General features: G+C 44.6%; 3 protein-coding genes and 1 pseudogene across 5 annotated transcripts; 2 read left to right on the top strand and 2 right to left on the bottom strand.

Moving 5' to 3' along the window:
• Positions 1-417: 417 nt before the first annotated feature.
• Positions 418-3,379, top strand: LOC115116348 (lariat debranching enzyme-like; annotated as a pseudogene).
• Positions 3,380-3,596: 217 nt separating this feature from the next.
• LOC115110369 (ras-related protein Rab-5B-like) lies at positions 3,597-9,801 on the bottom strand. Of its 2 annotated transcripts, none has more exons than XM_029635968.2 (6): positions 9,669-9,801; positions 8,152-8,410; positions 7,392-7,543; positions 7,066-7,188; positions 6,833-6,926; positions 3,597-6,664 (listed from the first exon to the last, which is right to left on the bottom strand). In XM_029635968.2, the coding sequence occupies exons 2-6, from the start codon at positions 8,312-8,314 to the stop codon at positions 6,534-6,536; spliced, it is 663 nt and encodes a 220-aa protein (XP_029491828.1). In that variant the 5' UTR covers positions 8,315-8,410; positions 9,669-9,801; the 3' UTR covers positions 3,597-6,533. The 2 variants fall into 2 exon arrangements, with proteins under 2 accessions (XP_029491828.1, XP_029491836.1); XM_029635976.2 differs by lacking the exon at positions 9,669-9,801 and adding an exon at positions 9,504-9,652.
• On the top strand, positions 8,313-18,101 carry lcmt2 (leucine carboxyl methyltransferase 2). Its single transcript, XM_065005675.1, is given in 14 exon segments — positions 8,313-8,341; positions 12,808-12,879; positions 12,881-12,936; positions 13,067-13,263; positions 13,376-13,574; positions 14,438-14,522; positions 14,524-14,648; positions 16,783-16,919; positions 17,044-17,057; positions 17,059-17,137; positions 17,140-17,229; positions 17,462-17,536; positions 17,726-17,751; positions 17,960-18,101. Coding segments are annotated over 14 exon segments (1,326 nt in total).
• Positions 18,102-18,439: 338 nt separating this feature from the next.
• Positions 18,440-27,991, bottom strand: LOC115110381 (gamma-crystallin S-like). 2 transcript variants are annotated; one of them, XM_029635990.2, is made up of 5 exons: positions 27,836-27,991; positions 26,253-27,717; positions 25,630-25,924; positions 20,087-20,329; positions 18,440-18,921 (listed from the first exon to the last, which is right to left on the bottom strand). In XM_029635990.2, the coding sequence occupies exons 2-5, from the start codon at positions 26,321-26,323 to the stop codon at positions 18,649-18,651; spliced, it is 882 nt and encodes a 293-aa protein (XP_029491850.1). In that variant the 5' UTR covers positions 26,324-27,717; positions 27,836-27,991; the 3' UTR covers positions 18,440-18,648. The 2 variants fall into 2 exon arrangements, with proteins under 2 accessions (XP_029491850.1, XP_029491858.1); XM_029635998.2 differs by lacking the exons at positions 25,630-25,924; positions 26,253-27,717; positions 27,836-27,991 and adding an exon at positions 21,059-21,152.
• Positions 27,992-27,999: the final 8 nt, after the last annotated feature.

Raw genomic sequence — 27,999 nt, forward strand, 5'->3', positions numbered from 1 at the left:
GTGCAACCAATGACGCCATCGCTCGATTTACTTTGGTGGATGTGGTGTGCGCATGCGCTCTGGGCAAACTAGGCTGAGGTGGGAAAAAATGTTCGATTCATTCGTTTTGGTTGAGATGAACGGAACAAACCAACATAATCATAATCACGCTACGTCGTAAATGAAAATAGCTAAAGGACTGGTGGGTAAGACCTTACCTTTAGACTTTGGCTACAAAGTTAACACGCATATTACAAGTTCCACAGATTGACATCTCAAGGCAACTTGCCCATCAGGCAATTCAGGAGCAGTTTTCACTTGCCTGAAAATGTTATTGTGTATTTAATAATAACAGTGTGGTGTTCCATCAGGTTATGCTGGCGTTGTGCGCTTACAAAGGAGTAAGGATAGGTGGCTTGTCTGGAATCTTCAAAGGGCATGATTACAGGAAAGGTGAGGTCAAAAAGCTCTAGTAGATATATCCTCCTGTCCCTGCAAATGTGTTGCAGCCCAACCGTCTTTAACATTGAATCAATGTCCTTTTTTACAGGGCATTACGAGTTCCCTCCATATCCCAGAAACTCTACGCAGTGTTTACCACATCAGGAACATTGATGTCTTCAAACTCAAACAGGTGACTACCACTTACAAGGTTAATATATCATATTATGTCCCCCCCCATTGTATCGTATTTGTCATCATGCCTCCCCTATTTTGCCACTAGATTCAGATGCCTGTGGATGTCTTCCTGACCCACCATGACTGGCCTCATGGGATCTACCATTATGGCAGCACGGGGCAGCTACTGAGTAAGAAGAAATTCCTGAGGCAGGAGGTAGAGTCCAACACACTGGGTAGTCCTGTGGCTGCAGTGCTCCTGGCCAATCTGCAGCCTAACTACTGATTCTCTGCACACCTCCACGGCAAGTTTGCTGCCCTTATGCAGCACCCAGTGAGCTGAACTGACTACGGTTACGTAGAGAGACTGCTGTGGATATTCAGAGATGTGATTCTTTCTGATTAATCAGAATTAAGATTCTGGGATTTTTGCATAATCCCAAACCAATATCTTATTTATCCTGATTGTCATTGTTGTGTTGCTAGGTCACGGAACTGATATTTCCTATGCAGCACTGGTTATATTGCTGCTCTGTTTTTCCCTTCAGGCCAATGGTGATGCTGCTCTCCGCACTACCAAATTCCTCTCACTGGATAAGTGCCTCCCCTACATGGACTTTCTACAGGTGAGAGAGGGTGATGAGAGAGCAGAGAGGGTGATGAGAGAGCAGAGAGGGTGATGAGAGAGCAGAGAGGGTGATGAGAGAGCAGAGAGGGTGATGAGAGAGCAGAGAGGGTGATGAGAGAGCAGAGAGGGTGATGAGAGAGCAGAGAGGGTGATGACACGTGGCATGGATGGTGTACGATTATGGTCCAGTTTCATAGATCCAGATTAAACCTACTCCTGAATTTATGTAGAATCTGTTCATCTTGGTTTGTGAAACAGCTTGCTTGAAGATCTTGTTTTATGCTAGTACGGGCTATAGGTTTCTTCTAGGGTGCATGTCTGAGTTGATGCTGACTTGTAGGGTGTGCGTTTTAGATTGTAGAGGTAGCAGACAGGCCAAGCTCATCCCAGGTTCTGGAATATGATCCAGAGTAGCTGGTCATCCCGAAGGCTAAAAGATAACTACTGGAACCCTCCACAGAACAACGGCCTGCACATAAGGTCAAATACTCACGCTGCCTGTATTCCTTTCTCTCTCACACATATAACACACCCTGCTATCTCACTTAAACACCTCTTCTCTCACACACATACACATTTGTATACTTACAGACCACCCCTCACTTACACACCCACACTTAACTACTTCTGTATGTTGTCCAGGTGGGACATCAGTGCGTCTGAGGCAGCCATGATGGAGGCTGTGGGTGAACTGGGAGGTGAGCTGTCCATCCCAGACAACTTCAGCCTGACAGTGCCAGCCTACGATCCTGCCTGGCCCCCATCCCAGCTACAGCACCAACCCTCAAACCACCCAGCTCTGTGCCACCCAGGGCCTCACAGACATCTATGCCCAGGTCGGGGGATGGGCACAGGAGCCCCAGAGCTGGAGGATGATGATGTCCAGAGTGGGGATGAACCCTATTGACACCTCAGGCCTGTCCAGCTCATACAACCCTGATGAGATTACCATAGAGGAAGAAGAGGGGGAGAAGGAGGGAGGAGAGAAAAGGGGTAAGGGGGGGGCCTTGATGCAGTGGTGCCTGAGGGTGAGACGGGGGAAGCAGGAGAGAGACGGGACATGGTCCTGTCCATGCTTAAGCCCAAATCAGACCCCGCTACTCCCTCTGGCCTGTCACTCAACCTGCCTACCCCCTCTCACTCCTCACCCCTGGAAGGGGAAAGGGAGGGGAGGAGCCCCATGTCCGGATCCCCAAGCGCACCAGTGGGAAGAAGGGGGACCACAGCAGTACGGGTGGCAACTCCAGGATCAAACGCAGGAACCAGGTCATCTACACAGCAGTCGACCACAAGGAGAGTGAGGACTAGGGCTGGAACTTGACCCAAGTTTTGGTGGGAACTGTTGTGAAATATACAAGATTCTCATTATGTTTTTATATTGATATTGTCTGTCAATTGTCCTTCTTGATTGTAAACCACAGAGAGCTGTTTTATTAGGAAAGGGAGAGGGGAGAATCCCATGATGGAAATGTATATTTTTAAGTCTAATTTATGTTTTTGTAAATAATTATATTTTGGACAAATGTTGATTTCAGACATTTTACTGGGTCGTTTTCTAGTGTGGGTCAACTGCAAAAGGGCTGTTGTAAACAAAACATAAAACTAGTATATCATGTAAAGAATGCAAGTTGATGTTTATTCATGAATCTTGCCCTGGAGGCAAAACTGAGTGATTTCTGCTAGAAGGGCCAACTGCAAAGTCAAAATTATCTATATTGTACAAATTCATGATAACTCAAACTAGTTTTTTGGTATTCATTTAAGGTTAGTCATTAGGGTTAGCAGTGTGGTTAAGGTTAGGTTTAAAATCAACTTTTGACTTTGTAACTGTGCCAGCTAGTGACCACTCTGCAGAACTGCCTCCAGAACAAGATTCATGACGAAAAATGCTAACCTGTGTAAAGAACATGATTATGTTTGTACACTAATCAGTGTTTCCCAAACTCAGTCCTGAGGCCCTCTGTTGGGTGCACATTATGGGTTTTGCCCTAGCACTACATAGCTGAGTCAAATAATCAAAGCGTGATGACAAGTTGGTTATCTGAATCAGCTGTGTAGTGCTAGGGCAAAAAATCTAAACGTCCCCCCAGGGGGGCCCCAGGACCCAGTTTGGGAAACTCAGCACTAAATAGTAAAATCAATTTTGAACATGAACCTTGTGTATGACATCTTTACTCCTGTACAAATGCTGAGATCAGGCCCATGTTCATTTTTATGCAGTGCTTTGTGACTGCCTAAACCAGTGGTTTGTTTTTTTGTTGTTGCAAGCCCCCCCCCCCCCCCCCACAATGAAAAACTATATTTCAAGCTTAACCCATGACAGAGTCAAGTGGCACAATTGGACTAAACCATTTATGATACAAGCCCTCAGTTCATATTCACTGCACACATGGCGCAAGAGCACATCTTTATTGAACAACACTTTACAGAGGAGCTGAGGGGAGTTTGAGTCTTTCCCACATCGTGTGGACTTCATCATTATTACACTAACCTGTGATCATAGAATAAGAGTTCATGAATGAGTGACTCATGGACTTATCAATTAGTCATGATGACAGCCCATGAAACAATTAGCTTTGAAATGAAGTAGAGCTCATCACATAGACTGGTGTCCTTAGTGACTAATTCCAGCGTAATGATATACGTACTCTAGTTAGTAAAATCAACCGTTTCAATCAAATTAGGTGACAAAATATACTGTATTTGACAAGAGCTCCTTACAACTGTACAAAGAGCAGAATTACATTGTGCAGAAAGAGTTAATGGTTACAAGCTCATGTTGCGGTCCAGGGAGATGCTTTACTTTTCATTTTTAGCTGGTATGGCGAACTCTGGAAATTCCTTTGGTCTCTACTGTGTTAAGTGAATCAGCTTTTAGTTTTCTTGCACCTTATTTGTGGAATAATCAACCATCGACGTTTGTTTGCGGGTTATGTCATACCGTATAAAAAAATGACGACAGCTGTGATGGAAACAGGTATTTTCGGTACAATTTTTTAAAATGCAGACAGAATTTGTTCGTTCGACCTGGTGGGATCTTTTTTGTGTCTTAATTAATTATGTGAGAAATGGTGGTGGAAACACCTTTATTCCCAAATATTGATATAATAACCATTATATGGAAGTAAACTTGAAGTCGTGACGATATGGTGTGTTGTCCTCCCACTATGACTCGGGAAACCATGCAGTTTATTAGGCTACAGATGAAATAATATATGATGAACTTCACAGGGTGGTGAAAGCGCATAGTGATCTTGATGCTCCTTTCCAATAAATATCGAGGGTCTTAATTCTGGTGACATGATCGACGCTTGACTGCCGTTTAACAAAAACAATTATTCTTGCTCCCATCCATAATAATCCCATTATATAATCTACCAGCCCAGCCTACGCACATATTCACATAAATCTGTCACCAATTGAATGGAAACCTAGCTAGTGTGTTTTTCTTTCTGTTTGCATTTTGCAGCGTATATTTTCTGTCATTCTGGGCTCATCTGTAAAAGAGACCTTGGTCTGAGTGTGACCCCCTGATCAAATAAAGGTTGAATAAAAACGTACATGTCTGCCTATTGAACACGCCAAAGCAAACCCAAAACAAAGAACACAGGAAGAAAATGGGAGAAGGCACTTCTTGTTTTGTTTTTAAACCCCTCGTAAGCAGCCTTATTCTTCTTAGCTAAGCCTTGGACACATCCCAAATGGATCCTTCCCTATACCAGACACTCCTGTAGATCTTGGAGAGGTGGAAGCAATATGGCAAAAATAATCCACCTATTTGGCCAGGTTAAGCAACTATCATAAAGCATTAACCTTTCTGATCTGTTCAGATCTACATAAATATGTCTAGGGGTTAAGGGTCAATTCCGAATCCATCAACAGATTGAGTAGCTCTGTCACCAAAGCTTGCCGTCTCACTCCAGTGCATTGAACAGCATCAGCTCATTAGTCACGTTAAAAGCGTTTGTTTACAATGTTTTCAATGACATCAACTCTTAAGCAGTAAGAAACAAGACAAATGAGGAACAGCAGAACATAATCATGTAGATCATGGCCCTTGCATTCACAACATGACAGGCCAGATACCAGATGCATTGGTTTCCTACCTACAGGACTGCAAGTCTAGAGGGGTTTGAGTAGCCTGGTCCCAGATCTGCTTGTGCTTTCTTGCAAACTCCTATAGTCATTGTTGAGCAGAGGGAGACAGATCTGGGACCAGGCTAGGGTTTGAGATCAATACCAACTATAAGTTATCACTACGAGGGGCAAGGAATTTCTGCTGACGATGTAAACTGACCAGGAGAGACTGTGGCCATGGATATCACCAATTGTGCACTAGACAGTGGATTGATTGTTAGAAACAGTGAAGGCTTCCAGTGAAGGTCTAGCCAGACAGACATGGCCTAGAGCATGACTCAGTCCCAACACCAAATAAATACTGGACTCTGGGTTCTTTAGTGTACATCTACATCTGTGCCTGGAAGATAGATAAATGGGGAGGAGATGCCTGGATAATACCAGACTGGCACTGGCAGCATGTTGTTTAACAACACCGCTGTCTAAGGAGTAATAATTATAATAATATAGCCTAGGGATTCAAATAAATAAAGGGCACCAGAGGAAATAAGGGCATTAGAAGAGGCAATAAACTGTGGTTATCCTCCCTCTGTCTTTTGGGATTGTGGGTAACCTGTGCCATCTAACATGGGTTACTCTATCTGTAGGGACTGGGGAGTATCTGGAATGGCCCAGGCCAAGGCTTCAGAGTTGGGTTAAGGTTGTCCAGGGTTCATGCTAGAGGAGGGCATTTAATACAGCTCTGCCCCTCTGTGAGGTGCACAAATGGGAATACTATAGGGAGGGAGTATGACCTGCATCCCATTCACTCTTTCATTCCCTCATCCTTCAGTCTCCCTTGCTCCATCTCTCCTTTCTTCCCTCTCTGCCACTCAAGAAGCGATTGCATAATCAAATGGAACCATGATTGAAATTAAACGAGACAGACAAAACGCAAAACAGCCACGATTAGCGCTCAATACTATACAAAGTATTCACTCTCTCACAGTCTTTTTCCTCCTCATGTCTGTCAGTCTTTGTCCAAAATCTCTCTGGCCTCGGTTGGTGAGGCAAACACTCATAAAAGACAACCGTCCAACTCAAACTCCCTCTTTCTTTCTTCCCCTCTTTCTATTTCTCTCAATAGTGGTCTGTCTGTCTGTGGATGGGAGGGAGGGAGGGTGGAGGGGGTGTCCCCCTGCCCGACCCCAGAGGTTTGGAACAGGGATTGCAGGATGGTGGTGAAGCAGTCCTAGTTCCCTCCTCCTCCTCCTCCTCCACAGCAGGATCGGGTGTTGTGGGCTTCAGGATCCTGTAGGTTCACTCCCCTGTGTCGCGCTGCGTGTGTAGGATTCTGGGTGTCCGTTTTGGGCATCTTTTTGGCTGCAGAGATAGTGGAACACGCTTTGTTAGAGGCCAAAAATAATGTTTGTTATTATTATTTTGAACCATGCCCTGGAGTTTTTCCTGGTCATGTGATGTGGTCATGGAAAACTTTTTTATTAAGCCAATAGTCGCCCTCTAGATTGTTGGGAAAAGATGGGAGCTCACCAATGGCCAGGAAAAGTTCGTTGACATTCATGGCAGTCTTGGCAGAGGTCTCCATGAAGAGAAGTCCAGTGTCTTCAGAATAGGTCTGGGCCTCCTGTCAGACAGGCAACACATAATGAAAAGGCTATCCATCAGTATTGGGAATCCCCAGTTAGAATTCAAATGTGGTAAAGCATTAGTCATTGTATAGTAAAGGCTTTAACATCTTAAAGAGTCAGTGTTGAGTACAGTACCTCATACTCCACTAGTCTCTTCTCAGCCAGGTCCGCCTTGTTACCTGCCAGAGCGATGACAATGTTGGGGCTAGCCTGTCTCTGTAGCTCCTTCACCCAGGCTTTAGCCCGCTCAAACGTCTCCTGCAGGAGGGCAAAATAGAGACCACAGGAGAGGGACAGAGGGGAGAGGTGAGAAAGAGGAGTCGGATACAGTGCAACATTTAAATAACATGGCTGTGTTCACATGATAGAGAGGGCTAAAGCTTCTATACAGTACAATACATTAATTGTTTACTCTTAAAGTTAGCTCTGAGCATGCATCTTTGTGGTGTGCTGATGACTACCGGCTTGGTGATGTCAAAGACCACGATGGCAGCCTGTGCCCCGCGGTAGTACATGGGAGCCAGACTGTGGTAGCGCTCCTGTCCCGCTGTGTCCCAGATCTCAAACTTCACGGTAGTGTCGTCTAGACACACAGACTGGGCCAGGAACGCAGCTGAGAGAGGGAGAGAGAGAGAGGATGAATAACTCATGATGTAAAACTTAGTCCTTTCATCTCAGACAACCCTCCCAACTTGATCCAGGAAATCTGGCACAGTGTGCTTACGCTGCGGTACTCAAGGACAAAAAGGCTCCTCAACAGCTTCTACCCCAAGCCAAAAGACTGCTGAATAATTAATTAAAAAGCCACCAGACAATTTACATTGACCCCACCCCCTTTTGTACACTGCTGCTACTCGTTGTTTATTATCTATGCATAGTCACGTCACCCCCACTTACATGTACAAATTACCTCAACTAACCTGTACCCCCGCACACTGATTTGGTACTGGTGCCCCCAGTATATAGCCTTGTTATTGTTATTGTGTTGCTTTTGATTACTTTTTACTTTAGTCTACTTGGTAAATATTTTCTTAACTCTTCTTGCACTGCACTGTTTGTTAAGGGCTTGTAAGTAAGTATTTCACGGAAAGGTCTACACTTGTTGTATTCGGCGCATGTGACAAATAAAGTTTGATTTGAACAGAGTTGCCCAGCCGTGATCTGGGGCCAACAGTGTGCCCGTCAACTTCTCCCCTCCCCTTATTCCCCATCCCCCATTACCTCCGATGGTGGTCTCCTGGAACTCATCAAACTGTCCCTTGACGAAGCGCAGAACTAGGCTGGACTTTCCCACTGCCATGTCTCCCAGTAGGACCAGTTTAAACTGGCATATCTTGGTCTGGGGCAGCGTGCCATTGGGCCGGCCACTCCCTCTGGTAGCCATGGTGACGGTGGAGGGTGGGGCCTCCCAGTGATGGGAGCTTAGACTACAGGGATCTCTAGGATGTGAAGTCTTTCTCTACCTCTCCTCTCTTTCTGTCTGCAGATGAGAGAGAATGACAATAGAGGGAACTGTTATGTAAAGCATTACTGGTGATGGAAAAAGGAAAGAGTGGCTCACATGACAGCAGGTGTCATTCAGTCTGGACAGGTGGGTAATTGTTTCATCTGTATGACTAGATTATTACATGATCTGCAATAAAGCCCATCCACACATCTAGGGTGATTGACATAAAACACAGGCTGAGGAGGTGCGCTAGCCTGCATTATAGATCGCCGTAGGAATCGTGGAACGGTCCAATCAGGTGGAGGTGTCGACCATTCCAGGTACAATTGATAGGACAAAATGGTTATGTCTGACATTCGCACCAATGATGTGTGTTGATCTCCCACTCCCCACTCTCACATGTATCCAAGCGCTGTCATTTCAACGTTTGTTTCATTATGGTTATAAATAATGTACGACTTGTCGACTGCATGAACTTCACAAAAATCACGTGCTCAAAGGTCATACAGTTTTTTGATGAAATCGCCACAGTTGCTTCTCACCCACTACACCATGCAGCATCACCTGCCTTGTGGAAGGCACTATTTGTCAACCAATCATTCGGGTGTTTTTGTTTCACCCACGCAAACGTGGCCGAATGTGACTGAAACAGGAACCAACTTTGCGGATTCTATAAAGCTACAGGGGATACAAATGAAAAGTGATATTTGCGACCACTCTAACCAATGAATTGTACACACGTTATATTTCCAGTTTGTGAATGCGTGATATGGGGGTATAGAAGTTTCTTTAGACATTTATACATTAACACTTTTATAAACAATAGCAGCTATGTTGACTCTGCCATGTTGATCTGAGCCTTAATGTTGTAATACCACTACGTCCGACTTTCGGCTGTCATCTCCCCCGACTTCACTCGCCCACTTTCGTCTACTGTCGGCTTCATGAGGCTAAGTCCTCGAACACACCCATTGTCATATCAGGGGAATGACTGTGCTTTCACCACCAAAAATCAAACCACGTATGTGGCTTTGCCATTGTTAATTACCTGCTACGCATTTAGCTTTATTTTTTTATTTTACATTGGAGAATAGGAGTTATGCAGGTATTGTCCGTTTTATCTTACAATTGGTGCGTCTCCGTAGAGAATGGACTCCGTTGTAGCCAAGTCATTTTGATGCGGATGAGTCAATTCGGCCCCAGCTCTGGTTCGACGCCCTTCTCTTTCAGCCTTGCGGATACACGTTCCATGTAGCCTACACACGGGGAGTAGAAAAACATCAATACATACCAGTGACAGTATCGGCGCTGTCTCTAAAACGATCTAAGATCCCAGTCTTGAGTCTTGACTGTTGACAATTTATATATACTGGTAAAAGGACTGTTAACGCTTCCTGCAAATTCGCGCAGTCGCAGTCAGTGCCGCATTCTCGATTTTCTTAAACGGATAGATAACGGCATTCTTCCACGTTTTAGTTTACGTCAGGTGCAAAGGTGCCCACTCTCCCAAAAATTCCCCAACATATTTCATTGAGTAAAATAGAACAACAACATTTGTAATGCCAAAAGGTCGTAATAAAAAATATTCCCCAGTAAGAGGGAGAGCGTTTGATTTGCCTGCTTGGGGGCAATGTTCCTTTATTGGCATGAGAAACATGTTTACATTGCCAAAGCAAATGAAATAGATAATAAACAAAAGTAAAATAAACAATACAAAAGGGAAAATAAATAAACATAAATACCACATCTTCACTAACAAACCGCCCAAGAAGGTCAAACTAAAGTCTGTCAGCTAGACACACACACACACACACACCTGGACCAAACTAAAGTCCATCAGAAACACATCCCCTCTGACCCTGTGATACACCAAGCCCTAGGTAAAAGTATCCTCTTCTCTGCCTTCTCTCATTCCCTTCTCACATTATTTCTCTAAATGCACAATAGGTGATGAGATCGTGACCCTGTAGGTCACAGTTCAGTCTGTAGCAGCATTCCAAACCAGTTCATTACCTCTGATCCTGTAATGTCACTGGTATTCATTCACAATGTACTGTATAGAGTATAATATGTCGTTTTATGTCAGAGTTGGTGTGTATTCTCCTCATACCGAGGGATCTGTCTGAGAATGTGCTTTTGTTCCAGCCCAGCACTAGCACACCTGATTCAACATAACCTCTCATCAAGACATTGACAAGCTGTATAAGGTGTGTTAATGTTGATACAGTATGTAACTTACAACGCTTGAGGTCTAAGGCACTGCATCTCAGTGCTTGAGGCATCACTACAGACACTCTGGTTCGAATCCAGGCTGTATCATAACTGGCTGTGATTGTGAGGCCCTCAGGGCGGTGCACAATTGGCCCAGCATCCTCCAGGTTTGGCCGGTGTAGGTCGTCATTGTAAATAATAATTTGTTCTTAACTGACTTGCCTAGTTACATTTAAAAAAAATATATATATATATATATAGCTCTCCAGGACCAGGGTTGGCCAGGGCTTGGGAAGTGTGTGGGAGGTCTGGGTTAAAACAAGTGTGTCTCTCTTTTCAAGCTTTGTGACTGTTTGGATCAGTGAAAGGGAGGGGACGGCTTATAATAATGGCTGGAATGGAGCGAATGGAATGGCATCAAGCACATGGAAACCATGTGTTGGATGTGTCTGATACCGTTCCACCAACTCCGTTCCAGCTATTACTCCAAGCACGTCCTCTACAATTAAGATGCCACCAACCTCCTGTGGTTTGTATGTATTATGCTCCTCTGACCCATTGCACTTTGACTAGATAAACTTAAGAGACACCAGACTGCAAGTCATAACGTCATCATAGGAAAAGGGAACAGCAATGGTAGTCTATTTGTCTCCCCTGTTCTCTTCCTCTCCTTCTCTTCCTCTCTCTCTGCCTCCCTCCCTCTCTCCGTTTAAGAGAGGATACTGATCCAAACACTATGAAACTGAAGCGTCTACGTGAACTAAAAGACTGACTTTTTTTAAAAAGTTTGATGTGATTTTACTGAAGCAATAAAGTTGACTGAGACCTTGGGTGTCTTGAAAAACGCTTAAAATAAAATGTATAATTTATTATTGTGTTTGTTGTTTGTTTCTGATGACACTGGTGAGGTCTGTGTGCATGAAGGCTAGTAATGTACCATGCTGGGTAGGTGAGTGCATTTTTCTGCTCTCTGCTCCACCACAAATCTCAAAATGGACTATTCATAACTAATGCTTTTACCAGTGTTTATATATACAGTGTTTATATACAGTGGAGATCAGTGGTGTAGTTTACCCACCTTTTTTTATTTTGTGAGAAAGTATTTTAACGTATTTCTTAAGTATTTTAAGTATAGGGAGATTTACTTTATTCACCACGGACAGCATAGTTTACCACTACATCAATGGTAGAGATCATGTTTTAAGATTGTGAGGGTTCTAGCTGAGGATATGTTCATACACAACACGCTTGTCTCTCTCTTTAGAGATGGTATCTTAGTAACTTTCTTTCTCTCCAGTGCCCTCATTTATCAACCGGGTGTATATTTCTTACTCAATTCTGCCATATGTGGAGATTCAAGGATTTGTGTGCACCAGAAATTATTAGGATTTAACAAACTGTCGCACACAATATATAGGCATGCTTTTATTGATAAATCAGAGCCATGTTATATTTGTGCGCTACACCCCAGCTTGGAAAATACCCTCCATTTACCTTTTATGGGAACAAAAACACCCTCATTTGCTGTATGATTTGGAAATGTTGGAACTTGGCCATGTCCGTTTCTTAGAGAAGCAGAATATCAGATTTGATCACATTTCTGTAGAGTTGAGGGCAGAATGTTTAAATCTGTTGCAGTGACTGGGGCGGCAGGTAGCCTAGTGGTTAGAGTGTTGGGCCAGTAACCAGAAGGTTGCTGGATTGATTCCCCGAGCTGACAAGGTAAATATCTGTCGTTCTGCCCCTGAGCAAGGCAGTTAACCCACTGTTCCCCGGGTGCTTCTTACCAACGGAAAATGCACCTGTTTTATTATTAGGCCTACGTTTTAATTATGACTTTGTGGCTGTGGAAGCTAGTGACGACCAACTCTGAAGTCACCCCATTGAAGTTGAAATGCAAAATGGTTAAGGTAAGGGTAAAGATTAAGGTTAGTTAAGGGTTATGGTTAAGGTCAGGGTTAGGGACAAGCGCTGGTCAAATGTCCTCTCAGAGCATGCAGCCCATTTGAAATGTAAGCTCCACCCTCACCATTGGGGCAACCAATCACATAATTTCTGCCTTGGGGCAGATCTGCCTCCAGAACAAAATGAATGAATAAAAACACTAACCTGCCTCTGGCGGGGTTGGTGGTGTTCGAACAGGACTTCCTGGCGCAAAGCTGCTCTTATCAATAACAAAGCTGAATAGTGGCTGGATACCCTTTCATCCTAACCCACAGATACACTACGTATTACACTACACACAAGAGAGAGAAGCCCCAAGTGGAAGAGTCTCTTAGTGGGGCAGATCTAGAGTTCTCCTACCCTGCTATTGTCTGAAGTGGTGCTCACCTACATGGAGACACAATGTGAGAATGGAGTGGAATGTGTTTGTGTGCGTGCGCATGCGCATGCGTGTGCATGCTTTTGTTTGTTGGTTTGTTTATGTGTGTCTGTGTGTAAGGGTGGTGGATACCTGGTATCCATGTTAGAATTAAGTGTAATTGTACTTATTCTCTTGACCCTGGTCGGATGCTGTTATTGGCTGGGCTGCGAGGCTCCTCCCCAAGTTGCCATTTGTGATGTACGAATAGATCAGCCCCCACAACCCCTTTGGTCGAGTCATGCACGACCACTTCCTGAAGCTCAGCTCCACCTTGCACTCGCTCAGACACTACCCAGACAGGACTGCACAGGTTCCTGAACAGGGCAAGTATGGTTGACTGAAAGCTACTGCTGCTACCTAAAGTAGCCATATAAATGTACTCTACCTATGTTGAATAAGTGTTGTTAAGTGTGTGGGCTGAGTGTTGTCTACATGGTTGGGAACAGTGTCTGGATATGAATGAGTTCTACCTGGGTCTGATACCACAGAAGGAGACTCGCAGAGTGGTGTTGCTCAGTGGGGGCTCAGGCTAGGGGGGTAGAGAGGATACTACAGCCAGGGTCCTCATCAGAGCCAAGGGTGGCTGGAGATGTGCCTGTGTGAAATCATCCAATGACTGGGGTAAGAGGGTTCAATGGATTTGGTCAATGGTACTATTAGGGCATTGAGTTTTCCAACAAAAACTGTGTTTTGTTCTGACCAGGAAATATTCTGGGTTCTAGATATAGGCTATAGAACCCGGAGTTGTTCCTGGTCAGGTTCTGTTCTCCTCCCAGGTGTCATAATGTATCACACAGTAACATCTGTTCCTGGTCAGGTTCTGTTCGCCTCCCAGGTGGCATACTGTATCACACAGTAACATCTGTTCCTGGTCAGGTTCTGTTCTCCTCCCAGGTGTCATACTGTATCACACAGTAACATCTGTTCCTGGTCAGGTTCTGTTCTCCTCCCAGGTGTCATACTGTATCACACAGTAACATCTGTTCCTGGTCAGGTTCTGTTCGCCTCCCAGGTGGCATACTGTATCACACAGTAACATCTGTTCCTGGTCAGGTTCTGTTCTCCTCCCAGGTGTCATACTGTATCACACAGTAACATCTGTTCCTGGTCAGGTTCTGTTCTCCTCCCAGGTGTCATACTGTATCACACAGTAACATCTGTTCCTGGTCAGGTTCTGTTCTCCTCCCAGGTGTCATACTGTATCACACAGTAACATCTGTTCCTGGTCAGGTTCTGTTCTCCTCCCAGGTGTCATACTGTATCACACAGTAACATCTGTTCCTGGTCAGGTTCTGTTCTCCTCCCAGGTGTCATACTGTATCACACAGTAACATCTGTTCCTGGTCAGGTTCTGTTCTCCTCCCAGGTGTCATACTGTATCACACAGTAACATCTGTTCCTGGTCAGGTTCTGTTCTCCTCCCAGGTGGCATACTGTATCACACAGTAACATCTGTTCCTGGTCAGGTTCTGTTCTCCTCCCAGGTGTCATACTGTATCACACAGTAACATCTGTGCCTGGGCGGGGAGCTGTGTTTGGTGGCCGCTCCTCCCCTCTCAACCCAATCAGAATCACAATGTAACCTGCCTGACCCCGTTGCCCCTGACGGCCAGACATCAGTGAGGCTATCCTTGAAAAAAATGACGTGTAGTGGCAACCCGCCTCAACCAAGATGGAGTCACACTCTGACCATGGGTGAGTACTCTTAAACACGGATCTTAAAGGTCCAATGCAGCCATTTTTATCTCAATATCAAATCACTTCTGGGTAACCTTACTGTGACTGTTTTCAGTGAAAATGGTCAACAAAAATAGTTCCTTAGCAAAGAGCAATTTCTCAAGAAAGAATTTTGCTAGGAGTGGCCTGAGTGGGGAGGAGAAAACAGAAAACTTGCGATCATTGGCAGAGAGGTTTGGAACTCTCTTTCTTATTGGTCTATCAACTAATTTCGCCAGGCAGGCCAAAACGCCATTCCACTAAACAGGCTGAAATTTCAGGCAGTCTTTTCAAACAGCTCTTACACTAAAAGGGCATTACCCACTGGGCACAGACGTCAATTCAATGTCTATTCCACATTGGTTCAACATCATTTCATTGAAATGACGTGGAAACAACGTTGATTCAACCAGTGTGTGTTATTCTGACCTCATAGTGTGGAAAAAAAAATATATATATATACAGTGCCTTGCGAAAGTATTCGGCCCCCTTGAACTTTGAGACCTTTTGCCACATTTCAGGCTTCAAACATAAAGATATAAAACTGTATTTTTTTGTGAAGAATCAACAACAAGTGGGACACAATCATGAAGTGGAACGACATTTATTGGATATTTCAAACTTTTTTAACAAATCAAAAACTGAAAAATTGGGCGTGCAAAATTATTCAGCCCCCTTAAGTTAATACTTTGTAGCGCCACCTTTTGCTGCGATTACAGCTGTAAGTCGCTTGGGGTATGTCTCTAACAGTTTTGCACATCGAGAGACTGACATTTTTTCCCATTCCTCCTTGCAAAACAGCTCGAGCTCAGTGAGGTTGGATGGAGAGCATTTGTGAACAGCCATTCTAACACCTGGATATGTTTATTTTTGAACCATTCCATTGTAGATTTTGCTTTATGTTTTGGATCATTGTCTTGTTGGAAGACAAATCTCCGTCCCAGTCTCAGGTCTTTTGCAGACTCCATCAGGTTTTTTTCCAGAATGGTCCTGTATTTGGCTCCATCCATCTTCCCATCAATTTTAACCATCTTCCCTGTCCCTGCTGAAGAAAAGCAGGCTCAAACCATGATGCTGCCACCACCATGTTTGACAGTGGGGATGGTGTGTTCAGGGTGATGAGCTGTGTTGCTTTTACGCCAAACATAACATTTTGCATTGTTGCCAAAAAGTTCAATTTTCGTTTCATCTGACCAGAGCACCTTCTTCCACATGTTTGGTGTGTCTCCCAGGTGGCTTGTGGCAAACTTTAAACAACACTTTTTATGGATATCTTTAAGAAATGGCGTTCTTCTTGCCACTCTTCCATAAAGGCCAGATTTGTGCAATATACGACTGATTGTTGTCCTATGGACAGAGTCTCCCACCTCAGCTGTAGATCTCTGCAGTTCATCCAGAGTGATCATGGGCCTCTTGGCTGCATCTCTGATCAGTCTTCTCCTTGTATGAGCTGAAAGTTTAGAGGGATGGCCAGGTCTTGGTAGATTTGCAGTGGTCTGATACTCCTTCCATTTCAATATTATCGCTTGCACAGTGCTCCTTGGGATGTTTAAAGCTTGGGAAATCTTTTTGTATCCAAATCCGGCTTTAAACTTCTTCACAACAGTACCTGCCTGGTGTGTTCCTTGTTCTTCATGATGCTCTCTGCGCTTTTAACGGACCTCTGAGACTATCACAGTGCAGGTGCATTTATACGGAGACTTGATTACACACAGGTGGATTGTATTTATCATCATTAGTCATTTAGGTCAACATTGGATCATTCAGAGATCCTCACTGAACTTCTGGAGAGAGTTTGCTGCACTGAAAGTAAAGGGGCTGAATAATTTTGATTTTTTTCAGTTTTTGATTTGTTAAAAAAGTTTGAAATATCCAATAAATGTCGTTCCACTTCATGATTTTGTCCCACTTGTTGTTGATTCTTCACAAAAAAATACAGTTTTATATCTTTATGTTTGAAGCCTGAAATGTGGCAAAAAGTCTCAAAGTTCAAGGGGGCCGAATACTTTCGCAAGGCACTGTATATATATATATATATATATATATATATATATATATATATATATATAACACAGAAAATCATGTTTTTGTCTGCACTGAGCCTTTAAGTCAGTTTTCAGCAGGAATCATGCCTCAACAGCCTTCTCCGATCTCTTCCTCAGAGGTCAGAACTTCCTGTTCGTGTTTGGAGGCAGAGGCAGAACTTTTGATGCCCACTTCCTTTGTCTTGATGGCCAGTGTTGGACTGAGGTGTTTTTAAAACTTTGCTGTTCATTATATTCTTACCTCCTGCATTATCCAGCTGTGGGGAACACAGCCCGCCAACAACAAATAAATACAATACCCACAGAACTTTGACTATGTGTTTTTGCAGATTCCTATAGAGGGCTGAGCCTCGCTTCTCCCATTCAGTCTGTTCATGTGAAGGAGGGGCAGTGATCTGTGGAGGTGATCTGTGGAGGGTTGGGTAAGAGAAAGTGTTCTACTGGGGGATACAGTCTTACTGAGGCCCACCACCACAGGCTTCTGCTGGGAGAAACTACACCTCCAACCCCCTCTAGTGTCCAGATGTGGAGCTTCAACAACTCAGATACAGGAAAACAGTCTAGTGGCTGACGTTTTCCATATTGTTTAACATTGAGTAAGTTAATGGATAGTTGTTACAGACAATGTAGTCCTCCTCTAAATGTGCCCAGGATATTGTGCTGCTAAGTCAAAGGGTTGTTCAAACACGGGCACCATCCTATGTTTGCTCCAGATATTCCCACAGTGTTCATGTGATTGGTGATTGATTGGATGATGTTGGTGTGCCAGGGGTTGCTGTTACAGATCTGACCAAAAGAGGCAGCGTGGAGCTCAGCCTGGACGTTGAGTACCGTAGGCTTTGACCAGTTATATTACATCCATATATTCACTGTAGTGCACACAAGGTCACAGACAACACAAACAAAATGGATTCAATGTACACACACACTGTACATTGCATACATTAAATACAAATTAAAAATGGATTCACTGAGTGCCAAATGTCATCTCTCTCTGCCCTACCCTTCTAGTCTGCTGTACCCTCGCCTCTCATGCTGCACTCCTTCTGCTCGGCACTCCTTCTGCTCTGCACTCCTTCTGCTCGGCACTCCTTCTGTTCTGCACTTCTTCTGCTCGGCTCTCCTTCTGCTCGGCTCTCCTTCTGCTCGGCTCTCCTTCTGCTCGGCACTCCTTCTGCTCGGCTCTCCTTCTGCTCGGCCCTCCTTCTGCTCGGCACTCCTTCTGCTCGGCACTCCTTCTGCTCGGCACTCCTTCTGCTCGGCTCTCCTGGGCGACTCTGACTAGTCGACAACGATGGCTCTGATTGGTGGGGAAGGAAACTGCTTCTCTGTTGTGACTCATCACAACCCTCACCCCATCACTGTAGACCTGAAACCTGTTCTATAACTATGAGACATGGTCGCTAGAAGAATTCTTTGTGAGGACATTTTTGTAAAGTAACGACTTGGTAATGGAAAGCTGGGTAAATTTCTGGCACTGGAGCTGTTATGCATCATTAAGATATATTGGCATCTGTCATGATGACATTGTCTTATTAGTTCACTTGATATTCCTTATAGCTTGAACCAAATTTTTCAGTGAATAAATCCGCATGTAGAAGTTGATCTCCCTTTGGGCTGTATCAGTTCAGAGTCATACATATTGGACAAAAGAATACACCTTCTACCTTCCGGCTTCACACATTCACTGACACAGACACTCACAAAAACGCCAACATTTTCAGATCTGCTTACCAGCCAAGTTTTTATTTCAGGAGAGAGACCTCAGTAAAGTCACAATCAAAAGACTCAAAGTAATAGGATAGGCGTTATTCAAAATCAATAAATATTAGGGTTATTCAAAGTCCATATTATGCATATTATGTATGATTATAGTGAGGTTGGGTTTGAGGTTGAGGTTGGTGTTGAGGTTGGTGTTGTTGTGGTCAGGAGGATCACTCAGTGAAGCGTCTGAAGGACTGGACAGTGGGACTGACTGCACCCCAGTCCCCAGGCTTCCTGTACTCTCCCTTCTCCAGGAAGTACTGGCGTCCACGGTAGTTGGGGTGCTCGTAGAAGACCCACCAGCCATCCAGCACCTTGCAGGAGTACACCTCCCTCCAACGGTACTTCTCCAGGACTGAGGGGCAGTCCTCGGCGGCCTCGAAGGCCTGGCCCGCGAAGTCATCCTTCTCATACAGCTGCATCTTGTACTGGGTCCCACAGGACTGTGGGGGTGGTGGGGATGGGGGGGTGGTGGTGGTAGTAGTGGAGGTGGAGGCGAGGGGTTAGTGCAAGGGATTGGGAAAGAAGGGGAGGGGATGTGGGGGAAGAGAAAGGGGGAAGGAGGGATATATAGGGAGATGAGATTCTTACTCAGCAACTTCTGGTTTATTTTGGGGGCTGGGATGTAAGGATAGCTAGTAACACACAAGGTTTGTAAAGTATTGTTGTGTATTTGTCGATGTTCTGGTCGACCCAAAATGCATTTGTCTACCAACCCATCACCATGTATTTATACTCTTGAGATTGGTCCGATACTGAACGGACCATCAGGAGAAAAGAAACATATATTTTTAGAACATGCTGTATTTTCTTCACTGCTCTTGTTTGGGCCGTTTATGGCTTCCTGTGTTACAGAGAATATTTCCACCACCATAGTTGGACAATTGATTGATTCTACAGTATAAGTGTAAGTCTGATTCTTCCTGCCAGCTCTAGGTCAGCCAATAGCGATCAGTGCCACAATCACTTGCTCAGTGCTATATGCTGGTATTGAACTCCTTTGACGGAGCCCTGGGTCCTGGGTGAACCGCCACTGTCACTGTTCTGTGCCTGGCCTCATTGGGATTTGGATGCCGAATATGCCCATCTGACGAACAGTCAGAAATGGTTTACTTGCATATACCTGTCTATACCACTTTTGCTATCACTATAATAGCTATTCTTGGTTTTTCTGTTGATCTATGAAATTACTACTACAATGTATAGCCTACCCTGTGCATTGAAGGGAAGTGTACAGTGTTCTGTGCTCTAATTAAGCAACAAGGCCAGAGGGGATGTGGTATATTGGCCATATACCACAAACATCAGAGTTGCCTTATTGCTATTATAAACTGGTTACAAACATAAAAAGAACAGTAAACAATTATTTTTGCGTCATCACTGTGGTATATTGTCTGATGTACACACGGCTGAAATTCTGTTTCAGCCAATCAGCATCCAGGACCCAAACGACCCGGTTTATAATACAACATACGGTACACCCCATTCAGACAGCTCAGCATAGACCTAACAGACATACCCCATCTAGATACTGTTATTGAAGAAACATAATGATATCTCCTTTCGTTCACTATAATGCTCTAAGGGCTGAGGCAGTGGCAGACTTACAAAGTGGATCATCTTGCAGGAGCTGAGGCGGTCATTGAGGCCCATCCAGCGTAGGTATTCAGGGTACTCTCCTCTGGTCAGAACATACTGGTAGCCCATGTAGTTGGGCCTCTCGTACACCACCCAGGCTCCACTCTCCACACGGATGGAGTTGCAGTGGCTCAGGTAGGAATGGAAGTCGGTGCAGTCACTGTCACACTCATAACGACGGCCCTGGAAGTTCTTATCCTCGTAAAAGACAATCTGGACGAGAACAAAAGAGACAAGAGTGGAGTGAGTGGGTTGAACTTAGGTTCATATGCTTGATAAAAGCTCTGCACTGCACTGTAGGTACCTTTTTACAGAATGAATTGCTTTTTCCAACCTACCAAAGAACAAGTCAATCACTCAACACATTCCTGATGCCTTTCTTTGCAGCTAGTGCTATTTCTAAAAGCCATAGACGTGGGTAAGCTCATCAGTTTGAGTTGGTCTTTCCATCACAGAATAACTCCAATGTAAATATTTTTGATGGCACTTGAATGCCAAATCGACGACTGTATTTATAATAAAAATGTGTATTTAAGACAGGCAGAGATTGTCAATTTCTGCAGGACACCAGTGCTGACAAGCTTTAACCAGCATTCTATCTCACAGATGGGATTGAGCTGTGCTGTCTGGCAATAGTGCCCTCCACTTGTATACCAGGCATCACATAGAAGACTATTACACTGGTATTATTACACTTACATAACAATTATACTATTACGTTGTTATTACTATGGCAATGGCCAGCAGGATAAATCAGCCAAGTTTGACAGAGAATATGAAAATGGGCCATCCCATAACTAAACCAAACACACCACAGAAAATCACTGCTATGCTACTGCCACCATACAATCACTATCCTGCCCACTATACTGTATCATTAGAACCTGTTCTGATGGAGTCAGTGATTGCCCAGAGCCAAACGGCCATATCCCTGTCACTCACCCTGCCCATTTTGGACATTGTTTGTGGGCTAGGCTTGATAGATAGTGGTGGTCTGCTGGTCTCCCTGAAGTCTGGATGCCTCTGGTCCTGCCACCCAAGCCCTTTTATATACCCAGCCTCCCAGTTTTTTAAGCAGTGAGTGGAACAATCGCTTTGTCATGAAAATGGGATCCAAAAATTGAGTCAGTGATTCTAGTGCTATTCAGTTTTTCCAGAAAAGTGAAGCGGGATTACGGCATAATGACAGCATGGTGAGAGTGCCCATTGACCCCCTCTCTGCTGGCTTGCTGAATTGCCCCCCAACTCATCTCGCCCCCTACATCCACCAAAACACACACCCTCCCTACACGGCACCCTGCCAGCTTGCTCCCATCACCCCCACCCCAGCCTATGCCCAATGTGCCTACCACCTCAGGCCAAGAGTCTACCAAATGTGCCAAATTCTGCCCAGATGCAAAGATATTGTGCCACCATTGTTTAAAGTGTCACAAGTTCTCTTCGGGCGTATTCATGTCTTCAACTAAACACAAATGGGGGAAATATGTGTGTGGGTGAACTTGGAGGCATTCATTAGACATTTGAACTATGCAAGGTCCATTACACTAGAATACAACCAAGAAGCATGAAAATCTGTCAAGCGTGCAGGCCAATCACTCTTCCCTTCCTCCTCTAGGGCCAATGAATGATTCGGAGGTGATTGTTCAACATCTGCTCCCCCGTCTTAGCCAAAAATAGTTTATCTATACAATTTGGCTGTGCTACAGCTAATTGTAATGGTTTGTGATTTGTCCAACAGTATAACTAAACATTAGCTGAGGTCGATATACAGGGTCTCTATGAAAGTACGATATTCAACAATAAAAGGCATGTCAAGGCAAAAATGAATAGTTTATTCATGACTAAAGAAAAAAGAGAACTAAACAAAATTGTGCTCTTAGAAAACATTAAAATAATTTCCATTGTAACATGTAGGTAGGCCGACATAGTGCAATTTAATTGAAAGGCAAATCAATTTTTATTTGTCACATTCGCAGAATACAACAGACCTTACCGTGAAATGCTTACTTACAAGCCCTTAACCAACAACGCAGTTCAAGAAATAGAGTTATGAAAATATTTGCTAAATAAACTAAAGTAAAATATCAAATAAAAAGTAACACAATAAGATGACATAACAATAAAGAGGCCATACACAGGGGAAGTCCCTGAGAACTAAGAGCACCTCGGGAACCCCCTAGGGAACACGGTCACCACCGATAAATCCATGATTATCGAAAACTTCAACAAGCATTTCTCAACGGCTGGCCATGCCTTCCGCCTGGCTACTCCTACCTCGGCCAACAGCTCCGCCCCCCCCCCCCCGCAGCTCCTCGCCCAAGCCTCTCCAGGTTCTCCTTTACCCAAATCCAGATAGCAGATGTTCTGAAAGAGCTGCAAAACCTGGACCCGTATAAATCAGCTGGGCTTGACAATCTGGACCCTCTATTTCTGAAACTATCCGCCGCCATTGTCGCAACCCCTATTACCAGCCTGTTCAACCTCTCTTTCATATCGTCTGAGATCCCCAAGGATTGGAAAGCTGCCGCAGTCATCCCCCTCTTCAAAGGGGGAGACACCCTGGACCCAAACTGTTACAGACCTATATCCATTCTGCCCTGCCTATCTAAGGTCTTCGAAAGCCAAGTCAACAAACAGGTCACTGACCATCTCGAATCCCACCGTACCTTCTCCGCTATGCAATCTGGTTTCCGAGCCGGTCACGGGTGCACCTCAGCCACACTCAAGGTACTAAACGATATCATAACCGCCATCGATAAAAGACAGTACTGTGCAGCCGTCTTCATCGACCTTGCCAAGGCTTTCGACTCTGTCAATCACCATATTCTTATCGGCAGACTCAGTAGCCTCGGTTTTTCGGTTGACTGCCTTGCCTGGTTCACCAATTACTTTGCAGACAGAGTTCAGTGTGTCAAATCGGAGGGCATGCTGTCCGGCCCTCTGGCAGTCTCTATGGGGGTGCCACAGGGTTCAATTCTCGGGCCGACTCTTTTCTCTGTATATATCAATGATGTTGCTCTTGCTGCGGGCGATTCCCTGATCCACCTCTACGCAGACGACACCATTCTATATACTTTCGGCCCGTCATTGGACACTGTGCTATCTAACCTCCAAACGAGCTTCAATGCCATACAACACTCCTTCCGTGGCCTCCAACTGCTCTTAAACGCTAGTAAAACCAAATGCATGCTTTTCAACCGATCGCTGCCTGCACCCGCATGCCCGACTAGCATCACCACCCTGGATGGCTCCGACCTTGAATATGTGGACACCTATAAGTACCTAGGTGTCTGGCTAGACTGCAAACTCTCCTTCCAGACTCACATCAAACATCTCCAATCGAAAATCAAATCAAGAGTCGGCTTTCTATTCCGCAACAAAGCCTCCTTCACTCACGCTGCCAAGCTTACCCTAGTAAAACTGACTATCCTACCGATCCTCGACTTCGGCGATGTCATCTACAAAATTGCTTCCAACACTCTCCTCAGCAAACTGGATGCTGTTTATCACAGTGCCATCCGTTTTGTCACTAAAGCACCTTATACTACCCACCACTGCGACTTGTATGCTCTAGTCGGCTGGCCCTCGCTACATATTCGTCGCCAGACCCACTGGCTCCAGGTCATCTACAAGGCCATGCTAGGTAAAGCTCCGCCTTATCTCAGTTCACTGGTCACGATGGCAACACCCATCCGTAGCACGCGCTCCAGCAGGTGTATCTCACTGATCATCCCTAAAGCCAACACCTCATTCGGCCGCCTTTCGTTCCAGTACTCTGCTGCCTGTGACTGGAACGAATTGCAAAAATTGCTGAAGTTGGAGACTTTTATCTCCCTCACCAATTTCAAACATCAGCTATCTGAGCAGCTAACCGACCGCTGCAGCTGTACATAGTCTATTGGTAAATAGCCCACCCATTTTCACCTACCTCATCCTCACAGTTTTTATTTATTTATTTACTTTTCTGCTCTTTTGCACACCAATATCTCTACCTGTACATAACCATCTGATCATTTATCACTCCAGTGTTAATCTGCAATATTGTAATTATTCACCTACCTCCTCATGCCTTTTGCACACAATGTATATAGATGATTTTTTTCTACTATGTTATTGACTTGTTTATTGTTTACTCCATGTGTAACTCTGTGTTGTTGTCTGTTCACACTGCTATGCTTTATCTTGGCCAGGTCGCAGTTGCAAATGAGAACTTGTTCTCAACTAGCCTATCCGGTTAAATAAAGGTGTTCTCAACTAGCCTACCTGGTTAAATAAAGGTGTTCTCAACTAGCCTACCTGGTTAAATAAAGGTGAAATTAAAAAATTAAAAAAATAAAAAAGGCGGAAGAACAATAATACAATCTCATCCATCCACACTGGCCGAAGAAGCAAAGCAAATGACTAATAAGGAAGAGAAATACCTGGTTACCTAGCAACATCAGCATTCTCTGGAGCATGCTAGGCTTATTTTAATAGTACACAGTAACGGAATATAACTTAATGGCCCATGTAACGGAATATAACTGCTCCCTCAAAGGCATCTTTCTCTTCTCATAACACTAATGTGTTCTGCCATCTTCTTCGAGGTGGCTATCATAGTCTACAGACCAAAGTCCCATCTGAGGGAGGTACTAGCCTGGTCCCAGATCGGTTTGTGCTCTTGCCAACCCCATTGCCAAAGTCAAACATTTTGAAACAGTTTGACATGACAATGAGTGATAAGGAGTTGACATGACAGCACAAACAGATTGGCACTCAGGTGCTAAAGGTATTACATTCCTTGGAATTTGGCACAACCCTTTAAATTCATCACACCCTCTCTCCTACGCTACCAGAAAATACATATTAACAACTTAATATCATATGTATACATTAATACATCTTTCCCCTATACTGGAAGGTCAATCTCTGAATTTAACAGACAGTTAAATGATTCCCTATTATTTCATTGGTACAGTACACACAGCAGAAGAACCAGACTCTAGGCAGATCTAACCTGAGTGGCTAACAATAGGTACCCTGTAGTCGTACCCCAAGTACTCTAGGACCACTGCCTGTGTCCTGATTCTCTACCATCCCCACCATTGGTAAATCCATGAGAGTGAGTGTGCAAGGGTAGAGAATCTGGACACACCAGTCTCAACTAGATGAAGGAATGCAGCAGTGGGAGGGCGAGACAGCATACAGGGGACGAGAACAGAGCCAGAGGTGTATACCAGGCCACCCTTCTGCAGTCTAGTGATCCTCAGATCAGATCCAGGCCTGTCTGGAACTGTGGACAGCATGCAAACAAAGGGCTTAGTGCTAGCGGCAGAGTAGCCTAGTGGTGAGAGCGTTGGACTAGTAACCGAAAGGTTGCAAGTTCGAATCCCTGAGCTGACAAGGTACAAATCTGTCGTTCTGCCCCTGAACAGGCAGTTAACCCACTGTTCCTAGGCCGTCATTGAAAATAAGAATTTGTTCTTAACTGACTTGCCTAGTAAAATAAAGGTAAAATAAAATTTAAAAAATACCAGTGGCTGTGAAGCAAACAGCTGACTGTGAGGCAAAAGCTTCTTTGTATGGGGATCTCCATCAACAAGAACCCAAAAAGTCAGCAAGGCAAAAGGTGTCCTCCCCACTGTCCATCTAGATGTCCCTTCCTGCCTGGTGTCATTTGGCCCGGCCTCCAGGCTGTCGCTGTGCGAGGGGTCCTGGGAAGTGATGCAGGGGGGGATAAGGCTGTCCAGCCCATGTCTGTGTCCCGACTCCAACAGCCAATCATGGAACTTCTGCTCCACCAGGGCCTGGAACTGACGCCACCGCTCTCTGAAAACAGACAACTTACTACAGGAACAAGACTCAGAAACATTAGCAGACAACCAGAGTTCACTTTAAATGAGCACTTGGGCCCCTCAATTAGCTCCCCATTAAATGATTGCATTTATTTGTAAATCATATTAGTGAACTGGGTTGTTTATGTAAATTAAGCGACACAGTAGTCACAGACTTTTCGAGTGGCTGCATTATATTCACATTGATCCTGGAAACTGGAAAGCACTTCATATTTCCAGTCACTGAGCGTTGGTCAAATTGCTGATAAATCTAAGCAGTAGAATGGCTGACTGGTAGTGTCTGTGTCTGCTCTGTCACTCACTTGTTCAGGTGGGCATCCTTCACCGTCTTCTGCCAGTCCTGTACACTCTTCTCATGGGCCTTCTGGTACATCGATGGCAGTCCACCAGGCACCTCACAAGTGCCCCCTCCAATTGTAAAAACTCAGCGGGCGTCAGGAAACGGTAGGAGCCAGGGTCTGGGGTGGTGCCCTTCACACCCAGCAGTAAGGGCTGGTCCCAGGCGTTTGGCACCACAGCTAAACCCACACTTGCCATGTGATCCTCCAGGGAGGGGTAGTGTGTGGAAGGGCCCTGGGGTGAGAGCAGTGTTCCCAGGGAGGAGTATGGGCTGAGTGGGGCTGAGGGCGTGGATGGTACAGTAGGAGGACCCTATGGCCAGCCACAAACATCACCCTGACGTTTAGGCTCACTGACCTAAAACACACACACCACTGTGAATGTCATCGCACCTGAGCTAATGGACATTGTTACAGTATAGCAATATTAAAGGAACTGCTAAGAAACCAATAACTAGTGTACTGATTTTGTTGCTCTCGTTATGTCTAGGGGTCTTAAGCCCAGCTAAATGGTCTGTAACCTGATTTGATGTGTGCATAAACGTGGGAAGTAAGTGTGTGCGACTAGGTGTTAAATGTACTCACCCAGGAGACAGCCACCTTACCTTTGGTCCAGGGCCAGCTCCTTCTTGACCTCTTGGTAGGCCATTCCAAGCCGATTATTATTTGTTCAGATGATGAAACATAAAGGTGTACAAAAAGGAAAATACAAAAAACACATTCCCAACTAAAGAGAACTAACACCATGAAACAAACAAAGGCCAACTGAGAGGCTTCTGGCCTCCTGTCCCCTGGACTGACAAGCAATCTTGATCACTTGCCCCTATTGAATTATCAAGCCTTCCTGGCAGAACAGAGCCCTTGACTCGGTTGGTGCTGCTACTTGGAGATGGTGTGTGGAAGTGTATCAGGGTAGTGTTTGTCTATGTCCTAACACTAACCTTCCCCCCCCCATTTTTTATTTTATTTTACCTTTATTTAACTAGGCAAGTCAGTTAAGAACAAATTCTTATTTTCAATGACGGCCTAGGAACAGTGGGTTAACTGCCTGTTCAGGGGCAGAACGACCTTGTCAGCTCGGGAATTTGAACTTGCAACCTTTCGGTTACTAGTCCAACGCTCTAACCACTAGGCTACCCTGCCCCGTATCATAACAGAACATTTCACCACTACTTAATAAATGATTTACTATGTTAACTACAGTAAAGCTCTAGTCACCAACACTGTGTGATGGACTGAATGATGGCTGAGATGAAAATCATCAAAGTCATCAGTCAAAAGTAGAAATTATATAAACAACAAAGCATAAACACTACTACCGTCTCTATTGAAGCTGATCTGTTGTGGTTGTTAAGTGGGTCAGGCTATAGGGTTTCCGTAACAATGTGGGTGTTCCGGGCGATCTTAGCTCTCTTCATAGCGCCCTCCACTGGAGAACAGAAATACGGTCAGTCACAGACACACAGCCATGGTTCAATCCTGATAGCTCTCTACTTCTCCCACAAAAAAATGTGAGCTATAAAACAGTCACAAGATAACTCACTAACCTCTATAGACATACTAACACTGCCCGTCTGGGGTACACTGAGTCCTCCATCACCAGGCTGAGGCACTGCAAAGAAGAAAGAAGAAAAAGATTACTTTATTGTCCAATGTACATTTACATTACATTTAAGTCATTTAGCAGACGCTCTTATCCAGAGCGACTTAC

Source organism: Oncorhynchus nerka, linkage group LG3, assembly GCF_034236695.1.
Source record: "Oncorhynchus nerka isolate Pitt River linkage group LG3, Oner_Uvic_2.0, whole genome shotgun sequence".
NCBI lineage: Eukaryota > Metazoa > Chordata > Actinopteri > Salmoniformes > Salmonidae > Oncorhynchus > Oncorhynchus nerka.